The sequence below is a fragment of the Glandiceps talaboti genome, chromosome 8 (assembly GCF_964340395.1).
Source record: "Glandiceps talaboti chromosome 8, keGlaTala1.1, whole genome shotgun sequence".
In the NCBI taxonomy this organism is placed as follows: Eukaryota; Metazoa; Hemichordata; class Enteropneusta; family Spengelidae; genus Glandiceps; species Glandiceps talaboti.
Genome location: NC_135556.1, coordinates 26,118,691 through 26,135,544, shown reverse-complemented (window position 1 = coordinate 26,135,544; position 16,854 = coordinate 26,118,691). Strand labels below are relative to the sequence as shown.

The 16,854-nt window shown below is 36.4% G+C and overlaps 1 protein-coding gene across 1 annotated transcript; it reads left to right on the top strand.

The window, feature by feature from the left end:
- Nucleotides 1–1,577: 1,577 nt before the first annotated feature.
- On the top strand, nt 1,578–16,501 carry LOC144439432 (uncharacterized). Its single transcript, XM_078128721.1, has 16 exons — nt 1,578–1,735; nt 2,948–3,073; nt 3,795–5,008; nt 5,102–5,180; nt 6,370–6,526; nt 7,109–7,256; nt 7,748–7,931; nt 8,431–8,542; nt 9,450–9,587; nt 10,430–10,539; nt 11,520–11,763; nt 13,126–13,331; nt 14,039–14,153; nt 14,572–14,714; nt 15,581–15,690; nt 16,332–16,501. Exons 1-16 carry the CDS (start codon nt 1,578–1,580, stop codon nt 16,499–16,501), a joined length of 3,414 nt encoding a protein of 1,137 aa, XP_077984847.1.
- Nucleotides 16,502–16,854: the final 353 nt, after the last annotated feature.

Below are 16,854 nucleotides of genomic sequence, written 5' to 3'. Positions count from 1 at the left end.
ATTTGTGTTTGTATGAATAAACTATACACAAAATATAAATGTAACTATAAATGTGATGGGTTGTTGGTGGCCGAGTGGTCAAACCACTTGCCTCTTACCACTGCAGTCATTATCACACTGCAAGTAAGAAGAGTGTCGTTCAGTTTTACTCTACCGAACAATACAGGTTTTCCCCAGGTACTCCGGTTTCCTCCTGCACTAACACTGAACCCATGAGGGATGGATGGCCCTCACTGGGCTTCTTGGGAGGCAAACGTTTACAAGTATATTAAGCTTGCCATACCATTCAATTATATGCTATTGTTCTGAAAAAATTACAGGAATGAAGGTACTAAGTCAGGTCTATAATTCTCGGCAATTTGATTGATGATGGTGGTTTCTTTTTCGTCATTTTCCAACATATAGACTGTGGACAACTACCGTCATATGCCAGAGGCGCAGCACCTTGGAATTTGACATTTGTAGCTAGTTTCCGCACTTACAGCACAATAGTTTTTTTTTTCTGTTTTGAGTTGGTCAGCAAAATTTTCCCCTACTTTTTTCCTTTGACAATTTTTTTCGAAAATCCTGTAGCCCACACCCAGAAATCATCCGTAGCCGTAAATGGGGTATAACCATAACTTCGATCTACATGTCGTAAAAACCATGGCAACTTCCCCTACAGCAACCCCATTTGTCTTCAAAATATCATTATTACATGTAAAACTCAATGCACCCGTAGTTACATGTATGTTATACTTCCATGGTTGTAGGAAATTTGGTCAAAAGGGTGGATTTTAATTTCACGCCACCGTTTCGGCCATACGTAAAATGGCCTGTAGATGGCGCACAATCGAGCGAACCCCAAAATGACGTCATTGATTATCTGAACGGTGATTGGTCAAACTGATGACACCAAATTTGAACGTGTGTACTCGGAACCATTGTGAAGTCTTGTTGTGCCCCTTTCGTTTGATATACCGTTTCACTTTTGGATCTGTAAAAGAATTGTTTATTTGGCAGACGGTATAGGACTTATATTTGGTGTTTACTGTGTAAGGAGGATAAGAATATCGGAGGTGGGTGAAATTTATGCATGTGTAGTACTAATAGTAGTAGCGGTCATGTATTTTCCTACGATATGAAAATCGGCCATTATTACTGTACATGATTACAATATTTATAACGTGTTTTCTAGGGTAAATAAAGTCACATGCAGTAAAGAAATTGCGACACACTGTTTCATAAGGGGCAAGGAATGTACAATTCGATAGTGTATTGTGTTACAGCAACAGTTTATTTTCACCAAATCAGCATCAAGTGCATTGAACTGAACTGAACCTGGCTGTGGCAGCAGTTTCTACATGGCTGCACGCCACCAACGAGAACCAGACAACACTAAAAAATTAAAATTGATTTATTCGTATCATATATTCGCTTTACAAACCCTACATTATTGACCACTTTACAATGTAAGATAAGTTATGCAAAGTGTGGCAAATTATTATGAAGTGTCACGTCACATTTTGAATATTTCCTACCGATTTCACCACTTTCATTCATTCTTTCTGTATTTGTGTATACTGACAGATACAATAATGCCTCCCAATGAGCACATCAGTATTTCTGGTGACCCAGGTTATACTCTTCATAACTTGGCATCCAAGAAGATTAACGAGTTCTTGCATAACTTTGAAAATGATCATATGAAATGGTTGGAAGAAATCCTTATTGTAGCAAAGGAATCCTTTAGCAGGTAGGAATAAGTGATCTTATTTTGTGATTAATTACTAGCATTGCTTTCCTACAGATCATTGTCTCCAAGTTCCCTTCACTTGTTGAAGTGTTTGTGGGGGTGCCGTTGGGGAGGAGAAATTGACTCAGTGCATTTTCCTGAAAGTTGTGTGCTGTTCCTTGACTAGGTTGTGTATACATTACATTTGTGCTAGCTGCAATAATTGTAGCGTCTTGTTGCGGTTTTGTGGGTTTTTTCGTCTGTTTTGGTGACTTTTTAAGTTTTTGTGTTTAACCCGCACCTAACCAGGAAATGTCAGATTTTCCGTAGGTAGGTCGATATTTTGGCGAAAATAGGGATTGATACGTGCGATGCAGATCCGCATCGCACCAGCTGATTGGAATTCGTGCACTAGGAATTGTAGCGTTAGGTGCGGGTTAAACACAAAAACTTAAAAAGTCACCAAAACAGACGAAAAAACCCACAAAACCGCAACAAGACGCTACAATTATTGCAGCTACATTTGTGCCTGCTGGTTTGTGTGTGTGTGTGTGTGTGTGTGTGTGTGTGGGGGGGGGTATTGCCACTGATCTACATGTATACATTGTGTATATGTCTTAAATCTGAGGAACCTGAAAGGTAAGTGAAATGCAAGTCTGTGTCACTGTTTTAAATACTATAATAGATGTATACCGGTAACTCCATGACACTTGAGTGTCAGTGTGCTTTATTAGTGGTTGTGTTCTTTGCGATCATACTCACAGGCAAAGTGAGTGACAGTGCAACAGAAAACATCACAAACTCAAAGATACAAAATACCCAGCGTACATACCCAACTGACACTTGCACATAATGAGATTCTGTCATTTTTACTTTGTGTATATGTTTAACCAAAACAGCAATCTTACACAAAAATAACCATGTTTGTGCGATGTACATGAAACACTTGAATGCATGCTGTCTTTACATACAGTTTACAGATACATGTACATTGTGCACTGACATGGTCAGGGTTGCACTGCAGAGCTAATACCAAGACTATTATGTATGCGCACTGAATAATCAAGTAATCACAGTATCATTCATACATTTGTTATTATGTACAATATTTTATATCCCCAAACTTGAATGTTTTTTTTTCCCATCTAGCTGAGACTCGATGTGTGGTATTTAATAATTATGACATCCTGAAAGCTAACTCGGGTAAATCACTCTTTTCTTGATTTCATGCAGGAATAATGAACCAGAGTTGCTACCAAAGACACCTTCTGTTAAAAACAAAAGAAGAAGATTAAGGGGAAGACGTAGTGTACAACAAGACACTGAAGAAAACACAGAACCACCAAGCAAAAGGAGAAAGTATGCAGACAACTTTTTTAATATTCGATATCAATATCAAACTTTATTAATTCCAAAATTTGGCAATTTGTCTTTGCGACTGATTTTCAAAAGTGAAATTTATTCAGTTATAGACAATGTTATTGTATGTATGTATGTACAGTCAAAATAATTCCTGGTAGCAAATCCCAAATTTTTGCTGATGTCTCATCAAAATTGTCAGGGGTGTACTACAATGGGTTATTGTCACACACTTGTAATACACCCCTGGTCATTGATGCTGACAAGATGTCAGCGAAAATTTAGGACTTGGTTCCAAGAAATATTTTGACTCTGTAAGTAGATATTTCATTACTAAGTATGAACCCAGAGTCTATGAACATTCATTCTAAGATTAAATTATGATACATTTTTTAAAAACATTGAAATTTACTATAAGTACATATTTGTCCAGTGGTTTTGTTAAGCACTGGGAACCCTGGTGATAGAGAGGATAAAATCTGGTAAAACTGGCATAGTTTCCCCACATATTAAACCTTGATTTTGGTGGGAGAACCCTGGCAAAAAATGACAGGCACACAGGTAGATTTTACCTGCTTACCACCCTTAAAGGCAGATGTCCACTATATAAAGGGGATTATGGGTAATGTATGCATATGCGGGAAATTCAAACTGCTGTAAGTTAACAAAAACACTGTTGTGTGTTGTTCTAAGTCTTTATTTTTTATCTTTGCATGTAAAGAAGTAAATCCTGTAGACGAAGCAGTGTTCGGAGATCTGTACTACCAGCAGTGATAGAAGATGAGTTATTTGAACAGCAAGACAAAAATAAAGCTAAAAAGAAATCAGGGGGTAGAAAGAAAAAAGCCGGAGATGTAAAATGGGGCCCAGAGGTTTCATTAGAAGAAAATACTAGCGGAAATACAGAGCAGAGTGTTCCAACAGTGGATAACAGAATAGGAGAAGGGGAAATTAAGGAACAAAATAAAGAAACTGTCGTTGAGACTGTGGCATCTCCAGAAAAAAGGAAAAGACCCACAAGAGGAGCATCAAAAGCAGCCAATATCCGTGTTAAAGCACAAATTAATCAAATCAATACACCACCTAAGATGACAAGGGTAACACGCACAGCTTCTAGGACAGGGATGCAAAGAAGTAGACTTGGATCTACTCGAAGCACCAGAAATACTACCAAATCTAGTACAGATGACAACAGTGTCAATGTAAAAAATGATTGTGAAGCAGATGGTAAAGTCGATCCAGAGATCAAGTCCAAATGGACACCTAAAGTTGAACTCAGGCAAGTGATTCAGTCTCATAAGGTGAAGCAGTTGATACATAAACATGAAGAGCTGATTGTAGCTAGTTCTTCTGAAGATGAACTTTCCTCACCGAAACGCTTCCGCTTGTCAAATGTAAACAGAACTCTGATTGAAAGCACAGACTCACAAACCCAAGAGCACAATCAAGCCTCCAAATTTTTCCCACTAATACCTAGTGCCGAGGATCAGATTTCAAAGGTTGAGCAAAAAGAAGAAGTTGTCAACAGTTCATCAAAAGTTATTAAAGTGAGTGACAGTGATGAGAATATGTCGTCTGCAGATTCTGTAAATGGAAACACCTCACCAGAAAAATCAAAGACCAGTCCATCTGAAGGAGAGGTTTGTATTGCTTCCTCCCAGGATGAAGTCATTGCTAGTTCTCAGGAAGAAGAATCTGCTGGTGTGTCATCTCAAGATGAAGTCAGTGACAAGTTGGTGCCAAAATCTGGCACCAGCTCAGAATCAAATGATGGAAGTAACAGTGTCGAGGCTTCTCAGCAAGATTCCAGGGAAAATGAGGAAGATAAATATGAAGACAGTCTGGAAGAAAATGCCGTCAATGATATGGAAGATGATAGTCTGATGGTAAAGCCACCAAAAAGACAGAGATCAAATAATACTATGGATGAAGATAGTCTGATGGTTGAACCACCAACCGAATGCCAGTCTAAAACCATGGAAGAAAATAGTGAGATGAAAGAAGCACCAAGGAGACAGCGATCTAGAGCTGTAAAATCTGTCTCTTCAAAATCTGATGAATGTGATGAGGATGGGGAACCAAAACGACGTCCAAACAGAGCTATAAGGTACAGTATACAGTGTACTCAAAGCTGACTGCCTCATGCAGCAAGCGTTCGATACACCAATTGCGAATCTGACTATGCATGTGATGCCCATAGCACTACAATAGTATTAGTAGGAGATGTGGTACCATATTTCCAGCTTCCGTTAATTCTATGTATGGGCTGCACACGTATATATACCCAAATTCACATTAGTAATACTTATAGTTTGTATCATGTTCTGTAGGGTTTCTTTCAAGTTTTGCTCTTATTATTTCCGTGGAGAATTGTGTCCACATTCCAAAGCTGTGAAACCATAGTTTGTTAATTATTTTGTTGTCAGTGGTCAATTGGTCAGTTGTTGTTGTCTTAGGATGATTGCACAATGTGACACAAGCTCAATAAGCGAATTTAGTTTGTATGGGGGAGGGGGTCTGGCATCAATGCAATTGCTGAACTTCATTTTCGTGCTTCTAACCAAATTTCGCAAGCTCTCATACCTTCAAAGTTCAGTGGTAAACAGCTTTTGTATTTGCTACTGAGATCTTGATAAGTTGATAACAAATTTACTTATAATGTGAGATACAGTGCAGAGTTTCCGTTTGCTATCATCTAAGTGAAAAGGATCACAAGGTTGGAACTTCATGCATCATGTTTTTACATTGCATCGATCATCGTGGTGTGAGAAAAACAATTTTCATCATGGTTTACATCATATATAAATGTGAGATGTCGCGCTTGTGAACGTTCGTTCAGGGGGAGGGGAGGCGGTTTTGTCCAAAGCGAATAATGTTCATTCATTGAGCTTCTGTGACATTGTGTGATCATCCCTTACTGTACTACACCACTTGGAGGACCTCAGGTATCAGCCTGTTTCCCACTTGATGGTAGTACAACCAGTGACAAGCAAACATTTACAAGTGCAACTGCAACTCGACTTTGTAACAAGGGTGTCATTTGTTGTAACACTGCCAAATGAAGCTTTTTTCTCTGGTAACCTTCTTTGAACTTTGTTGAAAAAAAATTAGTTGAAAAGTATGAAAAGCAGTACATGTATGCAGTATGAATATACATTATTAGTGATACAAAAATGAAACTGTAAGTCTCTTTTGCCTGAAGCTCTCGAAATAGCACCATCATCAAGTCAAACTTGTTTTTTTGCTGAATTTTGCAAAGAGGATTTTAGAAGATATGAACATTATTTGTTTACTAGAACCAAACAGAGAAAAGGAAAGAAACTAAGCAAAAGATCTAGTGTGGCCAGCAGACGTAGCACAAGATCAAAGAGGAGTAGTATTAAACCCAGGAGAAGCAAGATTTCAGCAGTGAATGAAGAAAAACCAGTCTCTAAGACAGATAACGCTCATGAGGTAAAATCTTTTTCTGAGCATGCTCAGTATGGATTGCCTGTTGGTTATTTGACAGTTACCCCAGTAGTATTTATTTGGATCTCGATTCATTATGTATGCATGTGTGGATTTGTGAATGATTGGAGTGGCAGGCTTGTAATCTCACCATTGCTGGTTTGATGCTGCTAAGGTTTGTGGAAAATTGGTCAAACTTGCATAGATTTCTATGCTGTGTATATTTTTGATCAGATACCCATTCAACAACTAGGGAACCACATGTACGGTACTTACCCCCTCAACAAAAATACTGAACAGAACATGCAGATCAAAAAGAATCATAAATATGTATACTCTCCAGGGAGGTATATCAGGAAGTGACTGTACATATCCTTCTTCAGTTCAAACACATGTAAAAGATAATGGCTGTGGCAGGATTAGGGGTGTGCTGTATAGCACTTTGAACAAATACAAAATGTAGTTGGAAAGCACAATGTAAAATATATGATATTACAGCAAAGTGGACCTACACTTTGTGATAGAAACTTTCACATATACAGCATGACTGTCATTACATACATATAAATATATATTCCTTCTTTGTAGGCTGATGATGAAAGTAGTCCAAAGAGAACTTCTCGTCAATCAGATCCTGAGAAAGTAGAAGTTGCTGTGTGCCAGTCAAACGATACCATGGAACTGTTTGAAGACAGTTTGGAGCCTGCTGCACAGACCAAAGAACAAGAAGTGCAAGGTACGGTCATAGTATTTTTGTTTTTGTTTTGAAACCTCAGTAACATAGAATAGGAGGGAGGGATGTCTTGTAAAGGTTGTATGGATTTCCGTACCTGATTTCTTGGTAATAAACCTTGGGGAACTCTGCAAGATTTTATCTACTTATTAGTATTACCCATAATGAAAACACTGGATCAGATCATTGGAAATTTTACACCATTAATACATGCAGTACTAGCTTCCTTTGAATTTCAAATAGATGTAATTTCTGAAAGCTTTCATTTGTCATCCATCCTGTGCATCATTGGAATTTCCATTTTGGTATTTTCAGGATAATTTGTGCATGTGTTGAAATGTACACCACCATTGTAGAGAATTATGATTGGGAAGTGTTTTTAAAAGCATTGACTACAACCATATATCTTTAAGCTGTATCTTTTTATTGATGACTTTCCATGTGTTTGTCGACTCATGTTTTAATGATATCTCTACTACAACTTGAACTTTCAGAAGATAGTGCCCCATCTGACGTTGCTATGGAAACAGAAGAAACGCCACCAGCTCCTCATCAGACACCATCAGAAGGAGAGAGCACGGAGCATCAAACTGAAGACGTACAAGGTGATGATGAGGCAACACCTCCAAAACATCGAAAGTTGGACTCAGGTTATGAAGACAAACCTGCAAATTTTAAGTAAGTAAAGGATTACAATGCAAGGAAGGTTTAAGGATTAGCTGTCTTACAATCAGTGCTAAGAAACTGAAATAATTTTGTATCTGTTGTTTATTCTACCAAAATGACATCAGGAAGTAATTTATTGAAAATATTGTTTGGTGTTAACACATGATTCACCAAATGTTAGAGAAGTTGTAGAAACTTATCCAGCTTCCACTTACAGTCAGACATCAATACATAAGAATATAATCAACACATGTGGGAATTGCATCTCAATACAATACAATACAATACAATACAATACAATACAATACAATACAATACAATACATCTTCATTGTCCTACAATATGTACAACAGTAGATAAAAATCAGACAAGCAAATACTTTAAAGAGGGGACACATTACACAATAAGAAAGAATAGAATAAATGCAGTTCAATAAGTCAAGAGACAATCACAAATTAAAACAGGGCAGATACATAGTATCTAACAATTATGTGAATGTGTTTTGTTTCAGAACTCCAGTCAAACATGCTGGCTTTGGATCTAGTAACAGTGATTATCATACTAGTGGAAGTAGTAATGTTGAAAGTACTCCTTCCCCAACTAGTACTGGAGGTACCCGTCTGGTAAGTAGCATACTGTATGATGCTGTAGTCGCTAGCCTTTGAAAGTGTTACAATGACAGCAAACAAGTACGAAATACTTAGGAATAAAATTCTACTCACAGACTGAGAGTCAAAAAATTTCTTGGAAGCAAGTCCCAAATTTTTGCTAACATCTCGTCAACATTGTCAGGGGTGTACCAGAATGGGCTATTGTCAAAAGATCTTGTAACTTTGATTTCCCATTCCCGTGGTAAACGATTTGTTCTGCCAAATCTTATTTCAGTCCAGGTCTCACATCTTCCTATACTTCTGATCTGTGGAAAACATTCTTGAATCAGCGTTCTTTTCAAAATGCATATTTGAAATATGTCATTGTATGTATTACTAAGTCACAAAGAAAAAAGACTTATCCAATCTGTTGTTGATATATACATTGCCATCATAATATCAAGACATAACTTGCTGGTAAAATATAGCCAACAATACAATGCAAAATATCTTGTCAATTTGTAATGTATAGAAGTTAGACTGGTGTACAAGTACTCTGGGATGTAGATAATTATTGGTAGCCTGCAAAAACAACCGACTACTCTGCACTGTTTCACCAGCTACTTTTCTTTATTTTGACCAGTAGAGTTCCGTCATCTGCATATTTATGAGTCTTGTTCTGAGAAAAATACTGCTAACTTTTTGCATTTACCTGCTATTTTTAAAACTAGCTACATCCCTGCAGTACTACAGACTGCATGTCATTTTGTCAATTAGAGATTGTAAATACAATAGAAAACCTTTTGAAATACTGATCATTGTGTGTGTATTTGGTATGATGGTTTCATGGCTAATTGCTACTAACTAATATAAATGGCACACATCGATATAATGAAAGTAACAAAGAACCCTTTTCTCTTTTGTGTCATTGGCTGTACAGAGACACAAACCTGTTCCTTCATTCTTGAATGCACTACAAAACAAGCGTAAAGACAGCGGTAACTATGCTGCAAATGCGAATGGTGTCATAACTTCATTTATCATGAGAAATACTCCAATCAAATCTAAATCTATCAAGGTATGTTGTAATGGCTTCTCTTTAAACTAAACTCCTAATTTTAAGATAATGATGCAATGCAGTGCAATTAAAATACATGCCTAGGGGTACCTTTTGGTAAGCAGGACGAAGCTTTATGTGTCTGAAGATTTGCATATCTTAAATGTTATCTTTTATCATGTAGTTTAGTGTGTCTGTGTCTGTTTGTCTTGTCTGTCTCTCTGTCTGTCTGTGTCTGTTTGTCTTGTCTGTCTGTCTCGTCTGTCTGTCTGTCTCTCTCTGTCTGTCTGTCTCTGTCTGTCTGTCTGTCTGTCTGTCTGTCTGTCCGTGTGAAAATCTTCATGAGGAACTTTCACTACATACTAGAGGTTAGGCTGATTTTGTTATAAATGCATTATTTGATGTTAGTAAGTCACAAAGTAATTTTCACCATGTCTGCATCTTGTAACTTCTCTAGAAATGAACGAAATAAAATTATGTAATTTAGTTTGGAAAATAAAAAAATAATTTAAAAAAAAAAAAAAAAAAAAATAATTTAAAAAAAAATTTAGTCATGAACCAAATGGGTATGGAATTTCTAAAGAAATTTCATGATGCAGAGGTGCAACTTTTCTGACCGACTTGGTACCAACTGAATCAGCTAATATGAAATCAGTCTTGCCTTTGTTGCCCAGTTAAATTCAGTCTTGTTGTGCACAGACCATTGCATGTACTTTAGATATTGAAGATGATCTCTGCAAGTAGAGTCAGTTATATCAACATCTTACCTGTCATTTGTTTGGAGTGTGTTATCAACATGTTGCACATCACTTGTTTTGATCATTTTTTGTTCAAAATCTAAAAGAAATTATTGTTCGATACAGGAACGGCAACTAGAAATCAAACAACACATTGAGAAAAAAGAAAAGAAAGATGAGGAGGTGCGCCGAAAGAGGGAGATAGAGAGAAAGGAACGGCTGGAAGAACAGAGACGGTATGTCTATATCTATATCTGTCTTTTGTTATGAATATCTGTATGTCTCTGTTCAACATGAAGTGTGAAAGGTGTGCCATTCTGTTTACATCACTCTAAACCCTTGAACTTGAAGTTACTGAGCTGATTTTCAAGTATGTAGACACCCAAGTTATAGAAAATTACCATTATCTGCAACTTACATGTACATGTGCTGACCATTCAGAAAGCTTATTTTATATGAGTAACTGGTAATAACAACAGCTATTTTGGACACATAGATTTGCACACACCTAGTATCCATCAATGATGCTCACCGGCACTTTACATAATGTGGATGCAGCCAATAGAATCCATTGTTACAAATCACTGTAATGGCCACTGTAGTGGTTATTTATCACCATGTCTTCAAATGGAGATAAGCAGAAAGAATATTAACAATCATAATTCAAGATGTTGTTTGAATTTACTGTACCATATACTATAGGCCAAGCAAGACTATATTTTCTCTACAGATAATGTACATTGAAAAGAGAAAAGGAAATATTTAAGATGAATGTTTGTGTTTCTGGATTCAAGATGAATATTTGTGTGTCTTGTTTTTTTTTAAAATGGATGTTTGTGTTTCTGGTTATTTCCATGCTACAGATTTCTATGTACCACTTACATATACATAGGAAATATGTACACGAAAATGGCTATATAGAAGTGAACAGCATGACAACCATTATTGTCTGTATCGGTATAAAGACATTTCAGTATTCTATCATTGTTTCAAATTAGCATGTACTAATGACCCATAAGGCTGTTAAAAAGTGGGGACATGTACAATCCTATTGTGCCATCTGTGATTTTTTTGTGTGATGCAAGTACATGGCCTCAACTGAATACAGAGACATGAATGCATCAATTCAAGTTCTTTGTTTAACACATCTAAAGTAATTGCATGATGATTTATAGAAGTATGAGATTCAAGCTTCCTATTCCTCAATAAAAAACAGGAAACGTGAAGAACGTGTTAAACGAGCAGCTGAAGCCAGAGAGAAGCGCCAACAACAACGTAGAGAAAAAGTTCAACAGTTGGAAGAAAAGTATGAACAAAAACAAGCACTGACAGAGAAAGCCAAGGAAGAGAAAAAGAAAGAAGATTTAATGAAGAAGAAGCTCTTCAACAAAAAGAAGGCGGAGGCAGAAGCAAGAAGGAAACAGGAAGAAGAAGTAAGATTAATGAAGTTAATTGAACAGGTAGGCAATTTAAACATAGTTACATTTCACAATTAGAGATATTATTCCCCGGTAGTTTTCGTCATTCAGCCAAGGAATATACACATGACACCAGGGGCTTTATTATAGAGCGATAAAGTGAATAATGGCCCAAGTATTTTATAGCTTTAATGAACACAAATACTGGAGTCTGAGAATTATATAGTTATGTGTACACAAACTTAAAAGAAATATGTGAAAAAGTAACTGGTATTGATCAAATTATATTGCTTTGTCCTTCATACTATGTTAAAGAACCATGATTCAATCCCAGGTTTCCATATTCATTGCTGTTATCTTAACATAAGGGGGTAGATAAGATTATTATACTGTTCTACAGAAACTTTGTCTATAGCTTTGTCAGACAACTGTTTTCCATTCCAACATGTTAATCTTAGTCTGAAGAGGGTCTTCAACCTTGTAAGTTTCAATATCTTAGTCTGAAGAGGGTCTTCAACCTTGTAAGTTTCAATATCTTAGTCTGAAGAGGGTCTTCAACCTTGTAAGTTTCAATATCTTAGTCTGAAGAGGGTCTTCAACCTTGTAAGTTTCAATATCTTAGTCTGAAGAGGGTCTTCAACCTTGTAAGTTTCAATATCTTAGTCTGAAGAGGGTCTTCAATCTTGTAAGTTTCAATATCTTAGTCTGAAGAGGGTCTTCAACCTTGTAAGTTTCAATATCTTAGTCAGAAGAGGGTCTTCAACCTTGTAAGTTTCAATATCTTAGTCTGAAGAGGGTCTTCAACCTTGTAAGTTTCAATATCTTAGTCTGAAGAGTGTCAATATCTTAGTCTGAAGAGGGTCTTCAACCTCGTAAGTTTCAATATCTTAGTCTGAAGAGGGTCTTCAACCTTGTAAGTGTCAATATCTTAGTCTGAAGAGGGTCTTCAACCTTGTAAGTGTCAATATCTTAGTCTGAAGAGTGTCAATATCTTAGTCTGAAGAGGGTCTTCAACCTTGTAAGTGTCAATATCTTAGTCTGAAGAGTGTCAATATCTTAGTCTGAAGAGGGTCTTTCAACCTTGTAAGTTTCAATATCTTAGTCTGAAGAGGGTCTTCAATCTTGTAAGTTTCAATATCTTAGTCTGAAGAGGGTCTTCAATCTTGTAAGTTTCAATATCTTAGTCTGAAGAGGGTCTTTCAACCTTGTAAGTGTCAATATCTTAGTCTGAAGAGGGTCTTTCAACCTTGTAAGTGTCAATATCTTAGTCTGAAGAGGGTCTTCAACCTTGTAAGTTTCAATATCTTAGTCTGAAGAGGGTCTTCAATCTTGTAAGTTTCAATATCTTAGTCTGAAGAGGGTCTTCAACCTTGTAATTTTCAATATCTGGTTTGTAACTTTCAGGAGGAGGAACAAAAGAGACACATGGAGATGCTGCTTAGGAAAAAGGAGTTTGAAGAGCAAGAAAGGGCCAGGAAATTGGAAGAAGCCAGGAAGAAGCAGGAAGAAAGACTTGCAGAGTTGGAAAGAGAAAGAGAACGAGAGATTCAACTGAAGAAAGAACAGGAATTAGAGAAAGAAAGAGAGAGGATTAGACAGAAGGAGGAAAGGTAAATATTTACAAGAAGTGTATGAATTTTGTATTCATGTCAGGATATGTTTTCTCTCTCTTCTACTTCTACTTCTACTTCTATACTGTGTAAACATCCAAAAAGGATTATCGTCACTGATACAGGCATAACACGTGATCTATTTGATTAGGTGACCACAATGTGAGATTGGTGATAATAGTTTTTCTTGGTGATGGTTGGGATGAGGAAAGAACCAGGCACACTTCCCCTAGTAGAACGTTATGACGATTCTAGGAGTTTATCATCTTGAAAACCAATTACCGGTAGATTATTTTTAGATTTGTATAGGAAAATTAGTCTGCACTGCCCTGTGAATTTCAAGGAATGGCCATTGAAGCTTCCTTAGCATATCAGATACACTGGTTTCCCTCTTGTAGTTTCTGGTGAGCTGCCCACTGTTGAATTTTTCCCACTACACTTTTGCCAACTGGTGGTCAGTGTTGTGTTTTCCTCTTATGTCCAGATTTTGTTAAGAGATTTGATATGTTCAAAAAGAAGGCAGAAAAATACATGTAGGAAATAAAGAAATTCACAAGGATATAAATGCCCTTACAGGCCAGAATCAATCTAATGATTTGATGACAGTTACAATAAGCTGATTTAGTGTACATATAGCTTTATGAACAAGTATTCATGTACATATACATAGGCGTTCATTGGTTTAATATGCTGGCCTTTATTTGCAGAGAAAGGCAGAAGGAAGAAGAAAGAAGAAGGAAGGAAGAGGAAAAGAGAAGACTTCAGCTGGAGAAAGAACGCAAGGCACGGGAAGAAGAAGAAGAGAGATTGCGACAACAAAAGGTAAGAAATGTTCACTTACATGTAAAGGAATTTGACTAAAGTTCAGTCTGCAGTTTAGTTATCTCACAGACTACACTACCCTACATCACATCACACTACACTAACTTATACTACACTACATCACATCACACAACACTACACTAACCTATACTACACTGCACTACATCACATCACACTACACTACACTAACCTATACTACAGTACACTACATCACATCACACTACACTAACCTATACTACACTACATCACACTAACCTATACCGCAGTATACTACATCACATCACACTACACTACACCACATCACATCACACTAGCCTATATTACACTACACTACATCACATCATACTACACTAACCTATACTACAGTACACTTCTCAACTCTGTTTAATGAGTAACTGATACCCTTATTGTAATACAGGAGAAAGAAGATAAGGAGAAAGAAAAAGAACAGAAAGAGTGTGAAAGGTTAAAAGCCAATATACTAGCTCACAACACTAGTCAAAAGAAACTGAACACCACTATTACCATGGAAAGTGAAACCTATGAAATAACACCACAAAGGTAAGATTTATAACAAATGAAATTGATTCCTGAAGAATAATACAATTTTCTTCATGTTAATATGACTAAGTTTCCATTTACTTACAACAGCTACCAAACTGTTTCAATCAAGTATAATTGCTGCAGTGACTGAGACCAATTGTTTTTACAGTTTTGTCAAAGTTAATCTCTTTCTCCTGGGTGGGGGGGATTTGTGCACACAAAAAACTATAATTTGGCAAAAAACAGGATTAAAGAGCCTAAAATAACACTGCAAAAGAGTTATGAAGAATGCATCTAAAATAATGTTAACACCAACATTCATAATTCAAAGTGATACAGGTTTCACTATTTATACTTAACAAGAAATCTAAAATTGTGGAATTTCCCCATTGCAATGTCTAGTTGACTATACTTTGCCATGCCATGAAAAAAGCTCTCTAACTTGTATGTCAAAGTCTGGAGTCAGGAAGACACTTAGACATCAAGTTCATGTAAACATAAATGGGTCCTGAAACTCTACTGAACTTATTCTGGCTGTAAGTGTATGGGTAGTATATCTAGTAAATGGAAAAGGCAATTACAGCTGGGCCAGAACTTTAACCTACTAACACACTACTAAAATTGCTATGACATCCATAATATACAACATGTTTACCCCTATGTTTCACCACACATTTATTGTCCTATAGATGTGCAAAAGTAACAAAACATCCTTCTAAACGTAGGAACTAGGAGCATCTGATGGTATGTTTACATGTAAACAAAGCCATTTATACTGTAGTACAATTGAGAGTGTTAGTGACTTCCTGATTGTGTTCAAAGTTTTACCACACCATCCTGCAAGTGAATGGTTACTGACTCCACTTGCTCTAAAACTGTTTCAGGATACACAAGCCTGCAACAGAGGATGACTATGGTATCAGTGATTTACATAGTGATGATTCTACAGATGATGAAGATATGCCAAGGAAGAAAATCCCACGCTGGGCTAAAGGTATGTTATATAATGTACTTGTCAAATCATGTCTTCCTATGTACCTGTATGTGAAACTGGCTGAGCTAATTACAAGTGCATTGGATGAAGTCATTCCAGTCAGAGTATTTGAATCACTAGAATCATGACTATTTGTAAGTCATATTAATTGTTTACATGCACAAGCTGACATTCTACACCATATCTTTGTATAGTTTGCTACAACATGAGTCTCAAATCAGTTCAAGAGTTGATGGAGTATTATATATATGTTTAGTTCAGTATTAAAACAAGATCGACAGCGCAGATGCACAAATAAAAACTGGTACAAAGTGTTGAAGTACTTGGAATGTATCAGTTGATATAATGTCAAAAACTTACAGAGACCATTAAATCAAAGTACATCTACATGCCAAGTCAAGTGTCATATACATATAGTTTAGATTTTTATTATCATTGTATAAATGAAATCATAGCATAACCAGATACATGTCACTTTGTCTCTATCGGCTTACTCTTTAAGATTTCAGTTTGACAAGGGAGACTTGTATGTACAACATGTATTACTTTTTATTTTCACAATCTTAGATGATAATGTTACAGTCCTGTTTGGTTTGTAAAGCAGGATTTCTAAACCCATATTTGTTGCTATTGTTCACTAGGTGCACCCCTGATGGCACAACTGTTAAACCAAGAACAGAACCCACCAAATTTTGATGAACTTTTTGACATTGTGGATCCACCAGATCTCAGTGTCATGTTTAAACAGAAAAGATCACGTTTCTTCAAACGTACAAGTTCAGCAGTGTGGGATTCTCCTATGTTGAAGTAGCAGAAGAAGATTGTCACGTTATCATAGTATACTGTTCTTGACAATACAAATATACTTTATATATGGTGATTTTTTTATGTTAATAGTGTTACCATCAATTCTTAGTATGTTCTGTCATTGTAAATTAAGTCAAGGATCTGGTCACCACTAATTGAGACAAAAATACTTTCCTTTCATGGCATTTTAAGTGAAAGAAAGAAAATCACATGGAAGATATTATATTTTGTACCAAGAATATTTCTGAAATTTTTCAGAAATGTAGATTTTTTGGTCACATTGTATTGTTATCATGCTATAACTAAGTTGGCTTGTATGTGGTAAATGTTTTGAATGCTGTTTACTATACATGCACT

Excerpts from the sequence above, each read along its gene's own strand:
- LOC144439432 (XM_078128721.1), top strand. The coding sequence starts at position 1,578 with ATGCCTCCCAATGAGCACATCAGTATTTCTGGTGACCCAGGTTATACT. Across the intron at positions 11,764-13,125 it reads TAATGAAGTTAATTGAACAG|GAGGAGGAACAAAAGAGACA; the intron begins GTAGGCAATTTA and ends TGTAACTTTCAG. Across the intron at positions 13,332-14,038 it reads ATTAGACAGAAGGAGGAAAG|AGAAAGGCAGAAGGAAGAAG; the intron begins GTAAATATTTAC and ends CTTTATTTGCAG.